This window comes from Magallana gigas, chromosome 4 (assembly GCF_963853765.1).
Source record: "Magallana gigas chromosome 4, xbMagGiga1.1, whole genome shotgun sequence".
Classification (NCBI taxonomy): Eukaryota; Metazoa; Mollusca; class Bivalvia; order Ostreida; family Ostreidae; genus Magallana; species Magallana gigas.
Genome location: NC_088856.1, coordinates 3,208,355 through 3,233,504, shown reverse-complemented (window position 1 = coordinate 3,233,504; position 25,150 = coordinate 3,208,355). Strand labels below are relative to the sequence as shown.

The window sequence follows — 25,150 nt, the reverse complement described above, 5'->3', positions numbered from 1 at the left end:
CGCTATACCTCTTTGAGGGTATGGAGATAAAGGATGAGATGAAACAAGATCAAGGTTCTAAAGGTTCAAGTTCTCCTTTAGCTGGATTGTATCCTATGTATTCAACGTCTCTTCTAGGTGCCCCTGGTTTTCAGCCTTATCCATTTCAACCATTTTAAAACTTTGGTACTTATACAGGGCCGCGGGGTTTCAGACCATCGGGGAATATGGGGAGAAGGAATGCTAGTAGGTAAGCGTGTCATTTTTGTGATTCAACACAAAATTTAGTTAAAGATTTTGAGTTAAAGAAGGCTGCTAGGAGAAAGTGAATTCAGAGTACATGTGTATGGAAATTTGTGCATTTGGTTGTGAGAATACAATTTTGTAACAAGATTTTATTCATTCAAGGTTCATTTATGAACTGAATTTTGCTTTTACTGATTTATGCAGCTGCCACTACTGCTGGAAGAATTGTAAATGGTTGTAGTGAAAGCTACACAAATATTTTGATGAAGATGGTTATTATAGTTAAAGTGACACATTAAATGTTTTGATGGAACTTGATTGTTTGTTATATATCATACATGCATAATAAGAATTCCTGATCTTACAACCCGAGGACCCTGATGCCTTAGTGGACCAAGTCCACGTGGGTTGCTAAGTGAAGGAGTTCCACTCTGATTGTCACCATGTGACCTTTAAATGGATTATAATTTTAATTGGTAGGAGGATAATGGAGCGTCAATGTTGATTAATTATAATCAGGTAAATGCTGAGTTTCAGTTTCAGTTATTCTTATTTGTAGTTATTTAAAGATGGCTTAATAATAGTAGTAAGAGCATCTAAAACAGAAATAAAGACAGTTGACTCATCATCATAAATATATCCCAGGGGACTGCATCCACTGTACGAAAGTTCAATTGTATTGTACTTTTTCCTGCCATGGACGATTTGCCGAAGTTGAACATCCCGTCTATTTTCATACGTTGTCTTCACAATTATTTCCTATTTTTGTACGACTGACTGATTTTCTTTATGTATTGTAATTTATAACATGAAATCTCCGCAAGGGGGAAATAAAGATTGAATGAACTATGATTGTCACCATGTGACCTTTAAATGGATTATAATTTTAATTGGCAGGAGGATAATGGAGCATCTATGTTGATTAATTATAATTAGGTAAATGCTGAGTTTGACAAGATGGTAGAATTCAATCCCATGAGAGTAGTTCCTCCTCAGAAGGGAGAATGGATGACAATCAGTGGTGGTATTCCTTCTCTTGCAACCCACCAAGTTAGTGCGGAATCTGTAATTGAAGGTTCTGATTTTGATATGCACCAGTTGCTAGTATATACTCCAGATTCATTTATTGCAGGACAATCGGGTAGAAATGTTTCTGCCTGGGAATATGTGTTGGAGAGGAGTGGAGTGAATGAAGATACGATATTGAGTGTGAGAAAGTGCATTACAGAGGGAGTGGATGTGATAGAGTTTTTTTTACTCGTTTTAAAGGGAATTTTTGTGGAAAGTCGTTTGATTCTGAGTGGCCCCCAAGTGCCGTAACTCTGCTTTATGTAAAAAGTATCATGCTTTTATTTCTGATGTTTTGTATGAAAAGATAAGGTCAGATGCTATAAAAGTGCTTGGTAAAGTCGATGAGTGTGAGATGCCCCATATTGTTATGCCTTTGAACCAAGTCATCCAAGACTCTTTCATGATGACAGATTTTTGAACCTCTGGTGAAGGATCTTTCCTTTCAGCTGGAGAGTTTGAGAGATGTTCATAGGCTTGTAAGGTGTAATGCATTTCTGATAACGACTGATGAAAAATCTGGATACGATCATGTTAGGTTGTTCTATGATTCTCAGGGATACTTTGGGCTGATTTTTGGTGGTTATATTATAGTGTATACGGTAATTCCGTTTGGGTTCAAGGCATCACCTATTATTTTCCAGACCATTGGAATAGCTTTTACGTCATACATTTGGAGTCGGTCAGTAAGTACCGTACAGTATATTGATGATTGGTTATATATAAGGTTGTAAGGTCGCAAACATATTAGTAGTAGTGTTGACAAGGTTAGGTTATACTTTGGCCTTGGGAAAATGCTCGTTTGTCCCATCGACGTGTGTCAAGTTTCTGGGTTTTTTGGTGGATTCCAAAAAAAAACAAGCTTTTATATTGCCAGAAAGCAAGAAGTTGAAATTTGCTGATATGAGAGAAAGTATTCTTGGTTCAAAAGAACTTACTGTGAAAACTCTTCAGCGATTTGCTGGTTAATGTATATCAATAGGCCTTTCAGTTCCTGGTTGTAGGCTGTTTTGTAGGGAGGTTAACTAAGCAATTTCTAGAGCTGTGAAAAGTATTTAGCATGTGTGTTTGACGGATGGGCTGAGGGAGGAATTGGAACATTGGCGTTTCCTAGATTCTTGGGAAGGTTGTTGTCAGTGGAGAAGTGAGTGTCATCAGCAGGTTATGTTGTCTCCAGATGCATCCTTGTACAAGTACGGAGAAGTGGTAGGACAGGGTAGGAATAGGTATGAGATGAGTGATTTTTGGGAAGATGATGATCGAAGATCTATTCATTTAAAGAAAGCATATGCTATTTATAAGGTGTTATTGGCTCTTAGATAGAACCTAGCTAATTCTAGAGTACATGTGTTAACATATAACATGGCTGTACTTAGTGTCTGGCACAATCGGGGGGAAAGGATAGGGCATTGAACTGTAATACAAAATGTATTTTTTATTTGTCTTTGAAGTTGAATTTTGAGTTGAATTACAGTGTGTTCCCTCAAGACGGATTAGTTATGCTGAATTAATTGATGATGGATAGGAAGACTTGGGGTATAGTTGAAAAATCATTTGGTCCCCACACTAACGATTTGATGGCAAGTGATTCTAAGACTGTAAGTCATGAGTTCGAATCCCTCTGGAGATTTTAATTTTTTTACCTTTCCAAAAATTTTTAAATAGTGGTTTTTATTATGATAAATTTTGACATGGTCCCTGTATGCACAGGTTTGCGGGAGTTATCGCTCTTTGCGCAATGCCATGCGCAATGTTTGCAGTTAGTTTTGGCGCCATATATATGCATGGTGTTCGGTGAGCAGCTCTTTTTTCTCTCCATGCAGGAGGGTCACCCATACGATCTTCGTTCTAGAGACCGGGCTGTTCTTGACTTTATAAGATCGTGTGACGACTCGTCAGACGAAATGAGCGACAGCCATGCAGAATTAGAGGCCTCCGGCGGCTTGGCAACAACGGCATCAACAGAGGAAGTTCGGGCCACCACGCCGCGGATACATGCAGTCCGAAGAGCCCCAAATATATCTAGTGAAATACTCGTTTTAGAGAAGGAGCTCCAGACCTTAGAACTACATAAACGAAAGAAGCAAATCCTTCAGAATATTGATGCTTGCAAACAGACTATAGACAGCCCTGGCCAAAGCCAAGTTCAACTTGCACACATAAGAATCATGCGACTGCTTCTGGAGTTGAGCCTACACCGAATGTACAACCCCCGCAAGGTACGGTTGACCTCAGTAATCTTATGAACTTGTTCCCCTCTCATGTTTCTGCTGCATTTACACAATGTCCATCCAATAATAAAGGGAAAGTAAGACTCGTTCATAACTACGTTTGGCTTGACCCCATTATGCAATAAGAGAAGGATGATCTTCTCACACTTACCAACACTGGAGTGAAGATTAACAACAAGCTTGATCGTGACTATTATAAACTGTCCATTGAACAGTGGGGCTATGGTAATGCTGCCATTATGCAGGAAATGATCATTATTCAGGAACTGGATGACCAAGGAGTGCGCGACTACCTTGAGTATACCAAGTACATTAATCGCTTATTCAACAAGTATGTCAAAGGTAGTGTCCTTCTCTTTCACCGTGAGTACAGATAATTGCAATTCAAGGAAAAGTTCTGATGGGGTGTATCTCTTCCTCACCTTCAGGATTTTCAACTGATCCCTAAACCCAACAGCCTTACCATGCAGACCCTGCAAGGATAATTGGAAACAAACGCTAAGAAGGAGGGTTCCAAGCAGAAAGGAAGTCGATGTGGTCCATTCACACCTGACAGCAAAGAGATTTGCAGGAAATTTAATTTGGAAACATGTGACTTTACCAACTGTAAATTGCAACATTGTTGTTTTGTTTGTTATTCACAAGCTCATAATGCTCTGTCTCACCCAAAAAACTAGGGAATGGGACAGGTTACTGCTCTGACTCATCCTCAGGGTTAAAGTACTCTGTTTGGGAATTTTATTTACAAGATGATTTTGATCGCAACTTCTTATGTGAGGGGATAAAAGAGGGCTTTAGATTTATTGATGAGGGAGCTGAGCAGTGACATGTCCTATGTGAAGTTGATAATTATCAGTCATGTTTTCAATATGCAGTACAAGTTGAGAAACAGATACTGTATGAATTGTCAAATGGAAATTATGTGGCTACTTGTGTCAAACCTACTATTGTTAGTGCCTTAGGAGCTATCCCTAAATCACATTCTAAGGTTAGGCTTATCCATGATGCTAGTCGCCCGTTGCATATGTCTATTAATGATTATGTACAGTCGGATACTTCTTGTTCAAACATGGATTTACGTGTTGTAAGTAAGCTCATTAGTGAAGGTTGTTATCTTGCAAAGATAGATCTACAGTCTGCTTATAGATCAGTCCCCATTCATCCTTCTAACTATTGGGCTACTGGGTTAAAATGGCAGTTTGTAAATGCTACGTCGCCAACATATTTGTATGACACTAAGCTAAAAGCCCTCAAATTTTTCAACGGCTTAGTAGTGCAGTCTGTAGAATTTTACAGAAAGAGTATGGTTATACTGCAATTGCATATCTTGATGATTTTTTGATTTTTGGGAAAAACTTATATGAATGTTCAAGAGCATGGTATACCCTTCTTAGCCTACTTAGAAAGCTAGGTTTTGCTATTAACTGGTATTCCTGGGGGTGGTAGTAGATTCAGTGACAATGACTCTATCCTTGCCATCATCAAAGCTACAAGATTTCAACGATTTACTGGGAACTTTTTCTCGGAGAAAGCGAGCTAGTGTTAGACAGTTAGAAACACTTATTTGAAAGCTCAATTGGGCCTCTCAAGTGATCTTTGGTGGTCGTACCTTTCTCCGTCGAGTTTTGGACTTGAAGAATGCTGTGACTGAGAGACATCATAAAGTGTTGCTCACTGAGGATTTCTTTGCAGACCTTCAGTGGTGGATATCATTTATGTCGATATTCAATGACATGTGTCGTATACAGGATCCACGCCCCATCACCTCACTCCAGACGGATGCTTCTTCTGAGGGAGGTGGAGGGAGGATACTACAATGGAGACTACTTCTACTTTAATTGGCCATTAGATCTACCAGCTTGTGCCATGGCCCATATTAATGTTAAAGAATTTATCGCTATTTTTTCTTGTCTGTGTGTAGGTGGAGTAAATACTTTGTGAATAGTAAAGCGATCATACATAGTGATAATTCTTCTGCCGTATCGTGGATTAACAAAGGAACTTCCAGGATTCCCCTTGTACAGTTCATGTGCCGCATTCTGTTCAGGATATCTGCCCTGTATAATTGTGCTATCAGTGCTAAATACTTACCAGGCAAACAAAACAACATTGGGGATGCATGTTCCCGTCTCCATGAGCCGGGTCAACTTACAAAACTGTATTCCTTAGTGCCTTCCCTGCAACACGACAACTTTTCTATTGCAACATTGTTGTCTCATATGTCATTACCATTTATCTTTGCCAGGTGGATTCACTGTACAGTCCCTACAAGACCAAGCATCTGCTTTGAAAAGAAAGGCATGGGCTAACTCAACAACTTCCACTTATCGCACTCATATGAAAACTTACCTGGATTTTTGTGACCATATCAGTGTGCCCCCACTACCAGCAACTTCAAAAACATTACAGTTATATGTGACTTACTTGGCCAAAGTGAAGTGTTTCAAATTTTGTTCAATTCAGCAATACTTGAATATTATACCACACATGCACAAACTTTGTGATCTACCAGACCCTATTCCAGAAGATTACCAGTTGAAATATTTGCTCATGGTTATTAAGCGAGAATTGGGTACCGCCCAATTTCCTGTTGATTCGATAACACCATCACATCTTTTCCGGATGAGATATTTCCTTGACTTTTCATCAGTTGAAGACTTGGGCTTTTGGTGTGCTTGTTTGATAGCCTTTTATGGTCTGCTTCGTCCAGGCACCATTGCAATTACCGGACCTTTTTAGACATCACAACATGTCAGAAGAGTTGATTTGATGCCTTGTTCATGGGGCTACCTACTTTGCTTACGACATACAAAGACAATTCAGTTTCGAGAAAGGGAGCTTAATGTTATCCTTCCTCAAGTTACTGTGGAAATGTGTCCGGCATCAGCCCTGCAGGCTTACCTTCATCTTACAAGAGGAGCAGATCTTTTTGGGCCTCTTCTTCTCACAGGAAAATGTTCCGTTTTTACCTACAGTATTTTCCGCCAAAAGCTATATTCTATACTTGTACAAGCAGGAATTGATGACAGTAACATCAAAGGTCATTCTTTTCGACGTGGTGGAGCCACCTGGTTAAGTAGGATTGGTGTGCCGGTGGATCAGATCAAAGCGATTGGATACTGGTCGAGTGATGCAGTGCTAAGATACATTGACCCTCACTTTTCAAATTTACTAGATACCATGGTCCTCTTTGGTAAATCACTTTCCAATGCTAAATAGACTAGTATTTTTGTTACTTATAACCTTCCAATTCAAGATATGTTACAAATCAGTTTTCTTATCTTCCCCACAAATTTTGGGATTGGGGGTTTTTGTAACTATTATTTTTCTCATATTCTTTAATCATGTTTTACATGTATATGCGTTTGATGTATTTTTTGTCAATAAATTTTACGCCACTTTGATTTCTTGTTCTATTGGTAACAGGACTTGAGTCAAAGTGGTTTTTATTATGATAAAATAAAATTTGACATGGTCCCTGTATGCACAGGTTTGCAGGAGTTATCGCTCTTTGCGCAATGCCATGCGCAATGTTTGCAGTTAGTTTTGGCGCCATATATATGCAAGTTGTTCGGCGAGCAGCTCTTTTTTCTCCCACACACCCACCCAACCCAATTTTGCTTCCATTTAAAGTAGCATTACTTTGTAGCTGCACTGACTTTTATATGTTTGGTAATTTTTGTAATAGTGTGTATGGGGTTTTTGTAATCATTATTTTTCTCATATTCTTTAATCATGTTTTACGTGTATATGCGTTTGATGTAAATGTTTTGTCAATAAATTTTACGCGACTTTGATTTCTTGTTCTAATGTAACAGGACTTGAGTCAAATTGCAAAATTTGAAAATTCTAAATCGGTGAAAGAATTTTTATTTAAAATGTACTTTCATCCACATTTATATCAATAGAAGTCACACACCACCTTAATGGTCACGATTTTGGTCCAAATTTATTTTTCCATTTTTAATGTTTACAATGCTTCAGTAAGACGTTTCTAATAGTAAACTAAACTTTGAGTGTCGGTCGTCAAGTTACTAGTATACGCTCAGTTTCTTTGTTATGTAAACAAAGCTCAGGTCATGTTTTTGTTTACATTTTGAACATTCCAGGTTATGACCTAAAATGAATGTGACAAACGCTATCAACTGTTTATTTATTTTTAAAACGAATAAGCAGATAAATAAATCAGCTTGAAAAAGAACTTTTACCAGTATATTGAACAAAAGCATGGCACGAGCCTTGTTTACATATTAAAAATATTAGTGAGCTCTGTATCTTACTTAACTCTTCAACTGACACTAAGACTACTTGGTCACTAGAAATACATTTCTTAGATATTGTAAACAATAAATATAGAAAAACAAAATTGTGACCATGTCCCTTCAAAGAAAGACAAATAGAAAAAAGATTACGATTCATACTTCCATATATAACACTAACGTACCGGTGTGTGTGTGTGTGTGTGTGTGTGTGTGTGTGTGTGTGTGTGTGTAACAGACATAATGACTCTCAGTTAAGATTTAATTTTTAAAACATCAGTTACATTGAAGACAGGTAAATTTAAATTAACATTTATAAATAAACAAATTTGTTATTATATATAGTATCATATCAAAAAGCATTTTAGCAGAAGTTAATTTTAACAAGTATACATAAAAGTAGGTCATATTTTACGATTCCATACATTCAACGCACAACTTTTAAAGAATAGCTGTCATATCGATTAATTGTATCGTTCAATTCACGGCCGTTGCTGTTCTTTAGATAAATTTTTGAAATGACTGTTTCAGTTCAAAGCTATCAATACTCGCACTTCTTTTGCTGTATTTTGAGTTGTTGGAGCTGTTGGAAGTTAAACTGTCAACAGAATTTGATCTACGTCTGTGAAAGCTAATGTAAGAATCGTTAGCTTCTTCTTCTTCTAAATAGAATTTCGGATGTTTGCTTGTCAGTGACATTTCCTGTGAGTTTTCATCAAAAGAATTTTCCCCTAGCAAGACACGACCATTATTCATATTTGGAAAAGAATGTTCACTGTCTCTTGCATTCCTTTCACTATCGCGACAGTAACTTGGATGATGAGGAGGTCGATTCCACTCAAGATGTTGATGAAATCCTGCATTATGGGCATTATGGTGGACATGCCTGTCATTAACACGACGCTGATAGTCCAGATCTCTCTCATAGTGTACACTGTTTTCCTGATGAATACAATCAAATTCATCATGAAACACATGCTCTCTTACAGGATGCGGCATACGATTTACCGGAAAATGAGGACTGAAGTCATAATCAAAGAAATCTCCAGCCGGAAGATGTACGACATTATTGTATTCCTGTGGATGGTGGCAAGGTTGCAATGGTTCTATTTCTTCTATATCAAAACCATGGGGTGGATGTTTGTGGTCTCTTAAGTAAGGTCTACCACGTTTTGGATGTGGTCGATGCTTGTTATTTAACACTTCTCCATGTATTGGACAGTCCGGATTAACAGGGACGCCTTCTGTATTAGATGCTGAACTATTACTTGAATTACTGAGATTTGTAGAAAAAACTTTCCTTTTTAAATCTAAGATTTCCTTGTCTATATTTTTAAGTGGGATGGTTTCCTGTCTTCCTTTGAGTTCTGGGACTTCGTCTGGGGTTGTCTGTTTTCTATTTCCATCAATTAAGTTACCATCTTCTAGTTCTGATGCTAGCTTTTTAAATCTAGAATTATTATCAAAGTATTTTGGTCGAGAACGCGTATGTCCGTGTAAAAAAGTGAAGATTTGAGATGATTTTTCTGGAAAATAATAAACTCGGGCCTCTTTTTGAATATCTCGAGGAATTGTTAGTTTGTGAGATTTGACAAGGTAAAGGCACACTAATTTTTTATGGTCATCTATTTTTGAATTCAATGCCATTGTAACGCCAGTGTTAAATTCGTTGCAAGTCCTTTCACCATCATGATTATCTTCATCAGATCCGGGAGTCCACAAAATAATGGCTGCTGATGATTCTTCGAGTTTTTCTCTGTACCAGTGTGAATAACCCTCGTCATTTATCGAATACCTCTCATCATCTAGTTGATCGTAGATGACCTTCATCTGCATATTTCTACTGCAAAACGTGACAAGTTCTTTCGCTAGATCCGAGTTAATTTGATTGTTGTTCGAATATATCAAAAGAACCTTTGGAAATGAAGACAGTTCTGTGAAAAGAAAATAATGTATGTAAGACATGACAGGAATGTATCGATATCATGGATAAAATCAATTTGTTAATTAAACTTTAACTATTTTCATGTTGTGACGCTCTGCCATAAAAGTATATGATATGAGTTACTGAGGACCCTCAACGTTCTACAGGATGTAATGCAACTGTTAAAGAGCTCACCTGCATTTTTGCTTAGAGGTGTGTGCGTCTTCCAGCGATGGTGGCATAATAAAGCTAGCAGTGTTATTGCAATGACTGCCCCGCCCATCACCGGCAGAAACCATTTTATGAAGGGTAACCCCTCAACAGACGACGATTCTGCATGGCCTAAAAAACAGAACAGTCAACACCGGTCTTGTCAGATATCTTTATTGTTGATTTTGAGTTAGTACTGTAATTTCTTTTGTTTATTGTTATATTTTAGGCTTGTCTCTCTGTTTTCATTTTTTTACCAGAATGGAAATTTTCACATACCTGACCTCCTCTCTGATTTTGGACTGCCAACCGTGATGTTGTGCGATTTTGTAAATATATCAGTACGACTATTACATGTTCTCCCCTTACATGCCAAAATCTACGAAATAAAAGCAGCTGCTTAAAAAAGAGCCAGAATATAGAAATAAAAGTTCCTGAAATATGTTTAATTTGCAATACAAAATATTCAAGCAAATAAACATTTTTGATGTCCATTTGAAATTTTAGAACGAGAAAGGGATACCACTATTAACCAGTATAAACTATAGTAGATGAAACGGAGAACAGGGATTCATTTCATTAATATGGTTCACATTTATACTGATCAAACATACTTTTATTAACAAAAGACAGTGCTGAACAGTTTTAAACAATATATTAACAGGATATAATCTGCTGGAATCAAACATACAACAGTTTAGCTCGGTCGCGGGTTTAAAATTTTTCGCCCTCTGCGCAGGGTGTTGCGCATTACTGTTGTAAAACGCAAATGCAAAGTAAAATGGTCAAATATACAGTTTAACATGTAACGTTTTTATTTAAAATAAAATACTTATCATAAAAAAACTTTAGTAAGATGAATCCTTAGATTAATGTTCAGAAATATTTTAATCATTTCGCCGCTTCTTCAAAATCGGTGTTTTCCACGTCGGAGTCAACGTCCTACGATGACGTCAGTTGAAATTTTAACGCAACATTTGACAAAAATAAAGGCCGGGCATTTTTTTTGCAGCGCAAATAATTTAAATTGAAGATATAATTTGCAAAATAAAAAAATTTGCGCGATCCTATCATGTTCTGTGTGAGTGGAAAGGTATTTTTTTCTTACAAATAAAATTCAATTTGATTTGTAAATATCCTTTTATTCTTAACAATTCTATATATATGTAAAATGACTTGCACTTTCGTCAATTTCGTTTTAATTTGGCAAATATTTTACTTGTCCGTTAACATTCCGTCGCTGAAAATTAAAAGAAAATCGAATGTTTGTAATTTTTTTTATATTAAATTGAAAATGATAGCCCCCTTTTTTCTATATAATCCTAATATATAAAATGTCGACATACGACCAAAATTTGAGCGCGGTAAGCAGATAAACTATCCTGTCAATTTACTTTATATTTTGCACATAGTTTACTCATAAGATGACCCTTCACCGGAAAAAAATTAAAGGAATTCGTATGTTTGAAACATTCTCCCCAGAGACTCCTTAATAACTATGAATATGCACATTTATTGCACAACATTAGGCTATTCCGCTGGCTCTTTTTACATGGTAACCTGCGTACCAAGTCTTACTTACTGACACGTAATATAGTCCGTCAGGGATTTTCTCGAAAAGGAGTGGCTCTAGCTCTACAGATACTAGTTTATTCCTGTATAGTTCACCAGATTCAGCGTTTATGAGGGACACGCTATACTTGAATACTTCTATAGAATCCGGCGCCGGGTCAAAAACTACCGTCACGTTCCTACTTCCGGGATATAGTGCTAGCGCTATGGTGGATTTCCATTGCCGACTGCGATGTGTGTACACTGAAAATAAAATCCTACTTTACTCAAATCAATGGAATTGAAAAACTAACAAAAATATTTCCTATGTTGTTCATAACGCGAGAACTGATTGGTTAACAAGCCGGGTGTAAATTTCCATACCACCTCCTGAAGCCGGGTGTAAATAAAATGTGACGTCACAAATGCACTTCTTGTCTACATCTTTGGTCAAAATGTAACGTTAAATGAAGTAAATGAATAAATAATTTGTCAAAATCCCTCTAGCTATTGGTTTGAATAAATGATTTTCAGCACAATTAATATTAATTTTTTGGGTCTTTGTATCCATCTTATTTCACTGGTAAAACAATATAATTTTAAATTTTGTATAACATAGGAAATAAATTTGGTATCCAGGTCCAATTAAGGGTGTACGGGGATTTACCCCGGATTGTATTCTATACACCCTTCGGCCTGCGGACTAATGGTGTATGGGATACAACCCGGCATAATTCCCCGTACACCCTTGATTGGACCAGGATAACTAATATGATCCTTTTCTTCAAGTTACCATTTCTTCGCTATTTCAACCTTGCTGAGTCCTGTCGGATTTTTTTAAATAAAAACAATGAACTCTGTGTTTGTCGTAATAGCTGTAAACATTTATATTGTAAGTTAATAGATCTTATCATAACAGTCATACAAAGTGATGTCATAAGGTAATTAGCTCTTACCATAATAGTTGTACACAGTGATGTTGTAAATTAATTAACTCTTACCGTAATAGTTGTACACCGTGATGTTGTAAGTTAATCAACTCTTACCTTAATAGTTGTACACAGTGATGTTGTAAGTTAATTAACGCTTACCTTAATAGTTGTACACAGTGATGTTGTAAGTTAATTAACGCTTACCGTAATAGTTGTACACAGTGATGTTGTAAATAAATTAACTCTTACCGTAATAGTTGTACACCGTGATGTTGTAAGTTAATCAACTCTTACCATAATAATTGTACACAGTGATGTTGTAAGTTAATTAACGCTTACCGTAATAGTTGTACACCGTGATGTTGTAAGTAAATTAACTCTTACCGTAATAGTTGTACACCGTGATGTTGTAAGTAAATTAACTCTTACCGTAATAGTTGTACACAGTGATGTTGTAAGTTCATCAACTCTTACCGTAATAGTTGTACACAGTGATGTTGTAAATTAATTAACTCTTACCGTAATAGTTGTACACAGTGATGTTGTATATAAATTAACTCTTACCATAATAGTTGTACACCGTGATGTTGTAAGTTAATTAACGCTTACCGTAATAGTTGTACACAGTGATGTTGTAAGTTAATTAACTCTTACCGTAATAGTTGTACACAGTGATGTTGTAAGTAAATTAACTCTTACCGTAATAGTTGTTCAAAGTGATGTTGTAATTAAATTAATTAACTCTTACCATAATAATTGTACACAGTGATGTTGTAAGTTATCTCCATGAAAGGAGTTAAGTTCGTCTTAGTACGCCATTTGGAAAACGTCTTTAGACGAAGGCTGTAGACCTTGTAACTGTCGGATTGACACTTTTCGAATTCAAAACCAATAAAACAGGGAAAACGCAGGATTCTCTGTAAATAAACTTCTTTTCATGAAAAATTATTTAATAAAAGTTTGTACATAAGTTAAATCAATGTAAAAACATAGGTAATCACAGATTACAAAGCTCACCGAGACGAGGCATAACCTTTATGAGACCACCTTTATCATATTTTATGAAAATCAAACTTTCTGATCATGGATCTTCAGGGATACTGTTTTGACACAATATCGTATATCATCTGTTAAACATAGGTAATCATAGATTACTAAGCTCACCGAGACGGAGCATCACCCTTATGAGACATCACCTTCATAAGACCACCTTTATCATTTTATATGAAAATCATACTCTATGATCTTGGATATTCATGGATTCTGTTTTGACAAAATATCGTATATCATCTGATAAATTTTTTTATGATAATCATATGTTCACATGTTAATCAATACAATGATATAAAATTAAATATTGCATTATGTCATATTTATAATATAAATCATATAATACATTATTATGCCTTCTGTCAGTTTGTCACTATATATTCAATACTCATCTATTTTCGCATAGTATCAAAGGATTTATATAGCGTAAGCATACTATGTCGAAATAGAGCACGGCGAATATTTTCAACGAAAATCTGTCAAGCGCCGACAGCGGGATTCGAACTCACGACGCTAAAATCATTGATTCTGGCATTAAGTCCAACGCGTTACCGCTACGCTAAATTATCTGTTATTATGAACATCGGTAATTAGCTATATAAAACGTAGATATATACGATGAAATCAAGCAATTAAAATTATTCATTTTTCCAAAAAAAAACTTCATTATTGACGGTAATTTTAAAGTCAAAGTTTCCTATAAACTTTTGAACAAATTGATTGAACATTTTTCAAAGAAATTCTACATGAGAATCACAAAAACGCTTTTTTAAATGACGCTTGATAAAGAATGTTCAAGAAAAAAAATTCACTGAGATTTCGTCTGCTAAACATTTCGAGTTTTCTCGGTAAGGCCAAACGTCTCTCTATTTCTTGAAAAGAACATAAACCTTTGTTGACTTTTTATTGTACAACAACTTGTTGATTAAATAAACAATCAAATCAATTGATTACACGTAATTTGAAAAACAACAACAAACGCTTGCTTTTCCGGTGATTATTTTAAGGGACTTGTCAACACTCGAACGTCAGAGCTACTTATAGCAAAGCACGTCAGTATATTTAACAGTCGGCATAATAATAACAATAGTGTTGTGTTGTGCATGTACTATGCCTAAATAGTAGTCAGGGTTTGATACATAGTGCACTCGCCTCCGGCTCGTGCACCATGTATCAAACCCTGACTACTATTTAGGCATAGTACATGCACAACACAACACTATTATATAAATAAAATACTGTAATAAACAATAATGAGATACGATATTGTAACATATGATATGACATTGTATTGTGTTATACCTTATTGTATTTGATCACATAATACAATATCATAAAATATAATACAATATAGTATTATATTACAATATCATATTACATAATACATCATAACATTGAAACATGATATTATATTGTATAATATAGTATGATATTGTATTGAATGACACTGAAACATATTTGATACATTATATGATATTATATCATATAATGCAAAATAATTTGATTCTAACATTGTATCTATCAAATGATACAATATTATGTGATAAAGTAAAATATTATAAAATACATTATTATATTATACATATTGTATCATATGACACAATAATATATATTACAATATCATATAATACAATTTCATGTGATATGATAATACATCATATAAACCAATATCATATCATACAATATCGTATGATACAATATTATATAATATTACAATATCATATAATACAATTTCAGATGATATAATTCTATATTACTGAAACCAATATCATATTATACAATATTGTATGATACAATATTATAGAATATACAATATTGTATCATAGGATACAACATAATATTTTGCAATATCTTATGTAATTGTATCATGTGATAAAATAATAAATTAAAAATACAATATAATATATACTATATTGTATCATAATATACAATACTATACATAACAATATCATGATACAATATCATAACATAAAATATCAAAAAAATTGATACAATATCATATCGTATCGTATTTTTATACTTTTTATAATATAACATATGATATCATATTGTATCATATCAAACAATATTGTTTCATATCATACAATACTATATCATAAAAATCATGTTATATCATTTATCATAAACACATCTATCTATCGAGCTGGTTTGAGTGAGGTAGGAGATTTCTTTAGCATCCTTGATAAAAGAGATCAGGCTCTGCATCTGAAGCAACCTCTGCGTTTAATTTATAATAAAGTTAAATCAACTATGCAAGCTATCATCTATAAAACATGTCACCTGTTCCAAAAAACTAAACCTCATCCAGCATCCGAAACCTATGGCTCAGATTCAGAATTCAAGCCCATCAGGTGCATTGGTATCATAAGACGCATTATCCATGCAAGTTTGGTGAAGTTTGGACCAGTAATAACTAAGATATCATCATCAGAGGGCACTAGCAATTAAAACCTTAACTTCCTCCAGCATCCGCAACCTATGGCTCAGATTCAGCATCCATGCCTGTCAGGTGCATCTGTATCATAAGACACACCATCCATTCAAGTTTGGTGAAGTTAGGACCTGTAATAACTAAGATATATTTTTTAGCATCCTTGATAATGGAGATCAAGCTCTGCATCTGAAGCTACCTCTGCGATTCATTCATATTACAGTTAAATCAACTATACAAGTTTAAAATAGTGCTATCATCTATTAAACATGCGACCTGTTCCAAAAAATTTAACTTTATCCAGCATCCAAAACCTATGGCTCAGACTCAGCATTCAAGCCTGTCAGGTGCATCAGTATCATAAGACGCACCATCCATGAAAGTCTGGTGAAGTAAGGACAAGTAATAACTAAGATATCATCAGAGTGCACCTGTTTCAAAAACTTTATTTAACCAGCTCTTAAAACCTTAACCTCCTCCAGCATCCGAAACCTATGGCTCAGATTCAGCATTCCAGCTTGTCAGGTGCATCAGTATCATAAGACGCACCATCCATACAAGTTTGGTGAAGTTAGGACCAGTAGTAACTAAGATATAATCATCAGAGGGCACCTGCAACAAAAACTTTAACCAGCTCTAAAAACCTTAACCTCTTCCAGCATCCGAAACCTATTGCTAAGATTCAGCATTCAAGCTTGTCAGGTGCATCAGTATCATAAGACGCATCAGCCATACAAGTTTGGTGAAGTTAGGACCAGTAGTAACTTAGATATTGCTATCAATCGGCACCTGCAACAAAAACTTTAACCTGCTCCAAAAACCTTAACCTCCTCCAGCATCCGAAACCTATAGCTCAGATTCAGCACTCAAGCCTGTCTGGTGCATCAGTATCATAAGACACACCATCCATGCAAGTTTGGTGAAGTACGGACCAGCAGTAACTAAGATATTGCTATCAAAGGGCACCTGCAACAAAAACTTTAACCTGGTCCAACAACCTTAACCTCCTCCAGCATCTGAAATTTAGGACCCAGATTCAGCATCCAAGTCTTTCAAGTCCATAAGTAGGTCCAGATGCATCATCCATGCAAGTTTGGTGAAGATAGGACAAGTAATAGCTTAGATACAGGACCTGCAACAAAAACTTTAACCAGGTCCGGACGCCGACGCCGACGCCACCGCCGACGCCGAGGGTATAGCATAAGCTCTCCTTGACTTCGTCTCGGTGAGCTAAAAAATCGTATGATAATCAAATGTTCATTTCATACGGTATTATAAGATACAATGTTTATCAATACAATATATAAAATACAATATTGCATCCTATCAAACTTACAAAATTTATCATATAATACAATAAAAATACCGATATTAACAAATGATGAGATATGGTGTTGTAACACATGATATGACATTGTATTGTGTTTTACATTGTTGTATTTGATCACATAATAAAATATCATAATACCTAATATATGATACAATAAAGTATTATATGATACAATATCATATCACAAAATACATCACATATTGTACATCATTATATCACATTGTATGATACAGTGTATCATATTTGATACATAATATGATGTTGTAACATATGATACAATGTAATTTGATACAACAGTGTATCATAACATATGGTACATTTTTAGCATCCTTGATAATGGAGATCAGGCTCTGTATCTGAAGCTACCTCTACGAATCATTTATATTAAAGTTAAATATATTATATATAAAACGTGTGACCTGTTCCTAAAAACTAAACCTCATCCAGCATCCGAAACCTATGGCTCAGATTCAGCTTTCAAATCTGTCAGGTGCATCAATATCATAAGACACATCATCTAATATGCAAGTTTAGTGAAGATAGGACCAGTAATAACTAAGATATCATCATCAGGGGGCATCTGTTTCAAAAACTTTAACCAGCTCCAAAAACTATAAACCTCCTCCAGCATCCGAAACCTATGGCTCAGATTCAGCTTTCAAATCTGTCAGGTGCATCAATATCATAAGACACATCATCTAATATGCAAGTTTAGTGAAGATAGGACCAGTAATAACTAAGATATCATCATCAGGGGGCACCTGCTCCAAAAACTTTAACCAGCTCTAAAAACACGAACCTCCTCCAACCTATGGCTCAGATTAAGCATTCAAGCCAGTATCATAAAAAACATCATCCATGCAAGTCTGGTGACGTTAGGACCAGTAATAATTAAGATATATTCATCAGATGGCACCTGCTCCAAAAACTTTAACCAACCTTCAAAACCTGAACCTCCTCCAGCATCCGAAAACTATGGCTCAGATTCAGGCCTGTCTGGAACATCAGTAACATTAGACAAGTTAGATAAGTTTGATGAAATTAGGACTAGTAGTAACTTGGATATTGCTTTCAAGGGGCACTTGCACCAAAAACTTTAACCTGCTCCAAAAACCTTAACCTCGTCCAGCATCTGAAATTAAGGATTCAGATTCAGCATCCAAGTCTTTTAAGTCCATAAGTAGGTCCAGATGCATCATCCATGCAAGTTTGGTGAAGATAGGACAAGTAATAACTTAAATACAGAACCTGCAACAAAAACCAGGTCTGGACGCCGACGCCGGGGGTATAGCACAAGCTCCCCCTGACTTCGTCTCGGTGAGCTTAAAAGGGGGCCTGTAAATCATTTTGTTAAAATTGTCCTCTATGTTTAAAAAGAACAACTATTCTGTGTATTCTGATATAGAGTATTCGTCTATTTGATGATGAAAAGGCTGTCATGATCATAAATTGGAAAATACTAGTATACGGGTTCTTTTGAAGAAAAAATAATTAACATTGTACATAAGCGCAGAGACGTGTACAGTCTATACGTGCCTGTTTACGGCATTTTGAAAGAAAATGTCTATCCGTTAGAAGTACTCATCGATTCATCAATTGCCCTTAAACTAGAACGGGATTAATGTTCAAAGGGGATGTATACTCCATCAGCTGACCAAATGGTATATATATATATATTTATTTTTTTTTGACACAAAAGAAATATGTAGTGAATTTCTGCATCAGTTCGGATTATTAGTAAAAAAAATGTTCAACGAAGAAATGATTCTTGAAATATATATTATACCCATTCGTATTAGTTAAAAGCAAAATATGCAAATTTTGTGTGGTCACGAGAAAGGTCAACATTATCAAATTTTAGTAAAGAAAATAACCCGCCACGATGCTGAGCCTAATTTTGAAGGGTCAGATCCTTCAAACCCGGACTGTGTGTAATAAGAATTCCCGTGAGAGGAATGAGTGGAAGTGTTTACCGTTTTGTTTGGATGGAATGGGACCGCGTCGATGCTTGTGTAGCTGTATGATTTAAAATCAAACACGCGGTATCTCTGCCCGAACTTTCTGTCGTCATAGCGGGTTTTATTGTCGCTGCTGAAAGTTACTTCTATTGTTCCAGCACCTAAAACAGCCAACAGAGAGAAATTACATGTATTAGGTGTGCCAAACACTCGCAAACAGATAAAACATTGTAGATGATTAAGAAACTAAACTCGAGACAACATGAATGTAAATCATTATCAAATTAAATTTGGGGAATGGAATAACCAAAGTTATTGGTAAACATACCGTAGCCATCATTTGGGGATCCGATGGGAGGCGGTAGGGAGAAGGTTAACTCAATGGCCGACCATCGGTACCAATCGTCCGGTTCTAGCCACCTCGTCTGCTTGGTCAGTTTCAGGGATTGCAGCAGTGCGGGCTCACAGTCCTGGTATGGACATCGAGTAAGTGGGCCAAATTCGTTCTCATCCACTGTAGTAAACAATTAAAACACAGAAAATAAATGCCGTAAAAAATGTGAGAAAAAATACTAATAGATAATACTGTAGATGTCTAGATTCTTTATCATAAATCATACCGCGATTTCGCGCCGTTTTGTATTTAAACGCGAGGATCTATCGTGATACAGGAGCGCCGAATTTTTCTCAGATAGTTCATAGCCGTCAGAAAAATAAAAGCGAGATTATGAATATTCAGTAGGCCCATATACCATTATCATCGTCCGATATCCACGGGTGATAATGTTTCTTGCACAAGATGAGTAAAGGAGGTGATCGCTCATAGGCAACCAATAGTGATGAACCACATCGTTCGCGTGAGTAACATTGCTAACATTGCTATAATAACTAAAGTAAATTTTTGTGCCTCATTCTTTGTTTTTGAACTCCTCTAGGTCGAAAGGTTCATGATGGAAAATCTTTTAATCTTTTGAGAGGTTTTTTTTTGGAAAAATGTCAAAAGATGACATCATTAAGGTTGCATGGTGATATATGAGAATGTATGAAATAGTTTCTAGAAAAAAGAATGGGTAGTTATCAGTTTTACAGTTTCCATTAGATTCTTAACTTTATAGATTATCAAAGTACTGCACATTTTTTAATTTAATCATGGAATTACACAACTTTACTATTGTCATTTAAAAAAATTTGTTGTATTACTTACGTTTCCCTCTCTTGATCTGACAGGGGAAGGTTGTATCTTGTATGACATTCGCGTATTTTCTTTGCTGAAAAAAAATGGAGACGAAGTTAAATGCAATTCATCCAGTATAACCTTATTAATGGGATTGGTCGTGTCATGTGTGAATGAGATTGAATAGTCATGTGTGAATGGGATTAACTGTGTCATCTGTGAATGGGATTAACTATGTCATCAGTGAATGGGATTAACAGTGTCATGTGTAAATGGGGTTAACTGTGACATGTGTGAATGGGATAAACTATGTCATGTGTGAATGGGATTAACTATATCATCTGTGAATAGAATTAACTGTTTCATGTGTGAATGGGGTTAACTGTGACATGTGTGAATGGGATTAACTATGTCATGTGATAATGGGATTGGCTGTGTCATGTGATAATGGGATTGGCTATCATTTCGGTAATATTTATGTACTGGCTTTGTTCATACCATATAGTTGATATATTTCCATTAAAAAATTACCATGTGCTTTATATAAAACAGCAAAAAACAAACAAACCCAAAATTAACAAATTCATTGAATTTTCAATGGAAATATAGTTCATGAGTTTCATTTAATTGACATTTTATCTAAGGACGTTGTTTATATACTCAGGGTTTGAATTCTCAAATTCGGATTGTTATAAAGATGAAGTCATAAGTAAAATCAATTATTTACTAAAATAAATCAATACAAATTGCAAATCACGGAGGGAGTAAATTACTAACAGCTAGAACAGCTGTGTTATAAAATCGGTTTAAACTGGTTATCACATATAGACTGTTGAGTTGAAATCGATGTGAATGAAAATATAATCCATGAAACGTAACCTTTGAAGTTTTGCTTATAACAATAAAATCAACTTTTTTGTTGAATAATTGTAAACCATGGTGTTTTGACAATTTAACATGTATAAAATATATTTTTTAACCAATAACATAGAGATGACTGTTTGAGAACTACTTATGTAAATTACATGTAAATTAATGCGCAGTGATTAGTTGTTGCATTTAGAAGCATATAAAGATCACAGAATTTAATGTAAAAACACAGTAGAATGTAATATACAAAATTGGACTTTTAGCAAAACAGAGGGAATGCGGACTAAATTTTTAAAATTTTATTTTTCACTGAAATATTTTTGGCAGAAATAATATGTTGAACGGTGTGACCGTAGGGGCGAGCGCAGAAGAAACCACACATCTGTCATCATTGTTAAATGCAACCCGTGGACTTGCCCTAACCAAAAAACTTGGACTTTGTTTGAAAACTTTTACCGCCGCAAGGAACCCAAAGTAATTAAACTTTTATTCCAATGGTTCCTTCCTAGGCTTATACACTTAACAAACTACCACTGAGCATGATAAAATGTTAAATAGACTTATTAAAATATTAAGAGAAACAGGGAGAAATTTACATGTAGAAAAAATGCCTTTTTAAAACATATTTTTTGTTTTACTCGTTAATGAAAAGTTGGTCATAGCCTGTGTAGCCTGTTTCCCTGGCCTACCCATAATGCTCCGCAACACTACTGTTGCGGAGCATTATTGCATGGTAGGCCAGGGAAACAGGCTAATAGCCTGTCGTGTTAGACTCGTTTTTATCGAGACTTAAATATCTTCGGAAAGTTTCGGAGTTTTTCATTCTTTTCAAAACATGTATCGGGAATGGTATTCGGGACATACTAAAGACCTCAAATACGAAAGACCTTAATGACATGAAATTTCATATAAATTATGTATTTGAATTTCTATGTGCTGCGTCTAAAAAGAACTTTGTGTGTCTATTTATTATATTTCCATGTGGTATGCGGTAGAAAATATTTATATCATAAAATGACATTCATATCAATTATTTACGCAAAAATATGAGAGAACTGAAATTTGAATTGATCCGAAAATTTGAGCTAACCTGAATAAGATTTATTTTTAATTCTTTTGAAATAACAATGATTATCTTCACAAACTGAAGTGTGGATAAGATTTATAATTCCATTGAGGAAAAAATTTTATCTGGCTTATTTTTTAACCTTAAAATTGTGCAGATTCTACCGGATGAGTATGATATTACATGTACCTTTAAAATAATCCATTTCTATTTTATTATAAAATTATATATACTATTGCATTAAGTTTTAATTCAATACAATGCAACAAAAAAATCAAGATGGTTTGAAATACACAATCTCCAAGAGTAAATGTTGAGTTGAACTTTGTTTTAGAATAATGTACAAATCAATGTGTTCTCCATTACTTCATACTATAGCAATGATCATACAATTACCGTTAGAAATACTTACAGTAACGAACTCTATTCTTGATAATAATAGTAAAATGTTTAAATTCAAATCATAATTCCGTTCTTTGTTAAATTGAATGAAAAATGGGTAGGGATTTGAAAACTGATAGAGGAAATTCGAACTGGAATATTTATTAAAAATTGTCAATGAAAATTTAACGCTTTGCATCTACCGCTATTTAGTGCCAACGCCATTCATAAACTGCATTTCATTATCAAAAGAGTTTAGCCATTTGTATTATTTTCACAGTTAAGAAAATCTCAATCATATTGTAAACTTTTTAGTGATTTTTCTTAACTTTTCCATAAATATTCAATGGCCATAACTCAAAATGAGGTCATTGGCCTACTTTTTTTAGAGTGAAAATCAACACTATAATGAAAGGTCTATAACACACAATAGATGGTTTTTCATTATCATCAGTTGATTTTTTTTTTCATTCTGAGTAAACGTAATCCTTAGATGAAATTTTAAAAAATGGCCAAGGATTTTTAAAAAAGGGGGTGTATTTTATTTAATGTTGAAGGTGCATGTAGCTTTATATTGATATATACATATCAGATGAATTAGTTAATAAGTTCCAGGTAAACGGGAAGTGGTTTGACATGAAGATTTCCTTGAAAGAGACGATTGTATTTTATAAAAACTTTTTATGAAGATAAATTGGAGAAATATTTCCTTCATTCTATACAATACATTGTCTTTTTGGTCTTTATATGCCGATCTACATTATATTAAATGTCATTTTGTTATAATAAAGAATACGCCGATACCAATAACGAAGGAGAGACGTCACTGATTGAACATGCAGGCTTACACGGTCGATCGGGCAATGAAAGAGCCCCGGCAGATAACGTTCCTGGTAGACAAACTATGCTGTGCTTCCTTTTACATAAAGCAATCCGGGTATTGAATGTTCAATAATGTTTGTTTTGTAGCACCACGTACACTGGTCTGGTAAGAGGGCTATATATGGTTGTGACCATGTTTAGACTAGTTTCCTTAAGAAAGATTTGAATTTTTAAAACTGAAATATATGTTTAATAAGTAATATTTTGTATTGTTAAAATAAATCCCACCTAAAATTTTAAGGTTAATCTGCACTTAGCCTCCTCAGATCAAACATAAAAATCAAAATGTCAAATACATTATTGCATGATTTAAAAAAAGTAATTAAAAGTATAAAATATATTGTATTATCAATTAAAATAGCCAGTAAATATTTGCCCTTCCACGCTTCTTCATATTTGGTAGATGTATGCTGATATTGGCAGTTTTAATAACCAAATCCATACAGCATTTAATTTTTGAAGCTATGAAAAAAATTCTTCTACTCGCTTGATAAAACATGCGTATATTGTGAATGAAAAGAATCTTTAGAAGCATATCTTTATCAAAATTAAAGGGGTAAAATCCAACATTGGAAAAAGCGTATGTGTTATTTGACAGAGGGAAATGTTGTGTTTTCGTCATTTTAAATTTATTTGGAGAAGGAATAGGTTTTATGTGCATAGATCAATCATCAAACGGGATCTCAAGAAATAAAAACAATTATACGATTCGTTACTCTGGTCTCTCCTTACCCCATACTTTAAAACAAAAAAATTATCGTTACAGCAAATATGGTTAGAACAGAAAAAATAATAGAATACCGTTTAGGGTTGTTTTTTTTACCATAAAATGATAATAAATTCGAAAAAAATAAAAAATGATGACATATTCATTTCTGATTCAATATGATTAAGAATGTATGAATGTCCAGTATTTTATTTAAACGTTAGTTTTTAAATATTTATTATGCATTAATCAACCGAATTCCGAACACCCCCCCCCCCCGCCCCACCATCCATCCCTTCATGACTGAAGACAACCAATATACTAAGATGACAACTAAATTGCGTCTAACTAGTTTTCTAGTTGATTTTAAATGATTTTTATTGGGGAAGAATCGACTGATTATACAGTGTTTCGGGTCTTTTATTCCATTCAAGACAGAACGAAAGAAAATCTAAACTACATCCTCGTTAGTTTTGATGTTTAACACTGTTTGAATGTATCCATAACAAATTTAAATGCATACGAAAAAGAAGCATATAAAATCAATAACGTAACCCTCTCTATCTCGTGTTGTTAAATTGCCTTATCATAAAGGTACAAATGATTTTTCCACCACAGACCCCCCCCCTCCCTTCCCCCACATTATAGATGTGTATCACATTACCTACCCCCAGACTACAGTTCATGCTGTTGACCGTCTCCTCACAATACCTCCCTGTCTGATCTGCATTAACAGGATCAATGTTTTGGTAAACACATTGCTGCTGGGGGGCACACCTGGCCAGGTGTATCAGGGTCCAGACCAGGAGATTGGACCAGCGTCCGTGAGAGTCGCCCATGTTCTCGCCTGTCCCGTTCCCTGCACTTCAAACATGACAACACGCTTCACTCAGGAAGTAAAA

General features: G+C 35.0%; 1 protein-coding gene and 1 non-coding gene across 2 annotated transcripts; one reads left to right on the top strand and one right to left on the bottom strand.

The window, feature by feature from the left end:
* The first annotated feature begins 1,182 nt into the window (after window positions 1-1,182).
* Window positions 1,183-7,444, top strand: LOC105348020 (uncharacterized). Its single transcript, XR_010713132.1, has 4 exons — window positions 1,183-1,275; window positions 3,117-3,512; window positions 3,740-3,866; window positions 4,358-7,444. It is a non-coding gene; the product is annotated as an uncharacterized protein (transcript).
* Window positions 7,445-7,454: 10 nt separating this feature from the next.
* LOC105321138 (uncharacterized) lies at window positions 7,455-25,150 on the bottom strand. The gene is made up of 9 exons (XM_066080934.1): window positions 24,917-25,150; window positions 20,374-20,437; window positions 19,498-19,683; window positions 19,185-19,330; window positions 13,149-13,317; window positions 11,500-11,732; window positions 10,197-10,296; window positions 9,903-10,049; window positions 7,455-9,717 (listed from the first exon to the last, which is right to left on the bottom strand). Exons 1-9 carry the CDS (start codon window positions 25,085-25,087, stop codon window positions 8,285-8,287), a joined length of 2,649 nt encoding a protein of 882 aa, XP_065937006.1. The 5' UTR covers window positions 25,088-25,150; the 3' UTR covers window positions 7,455-8,284.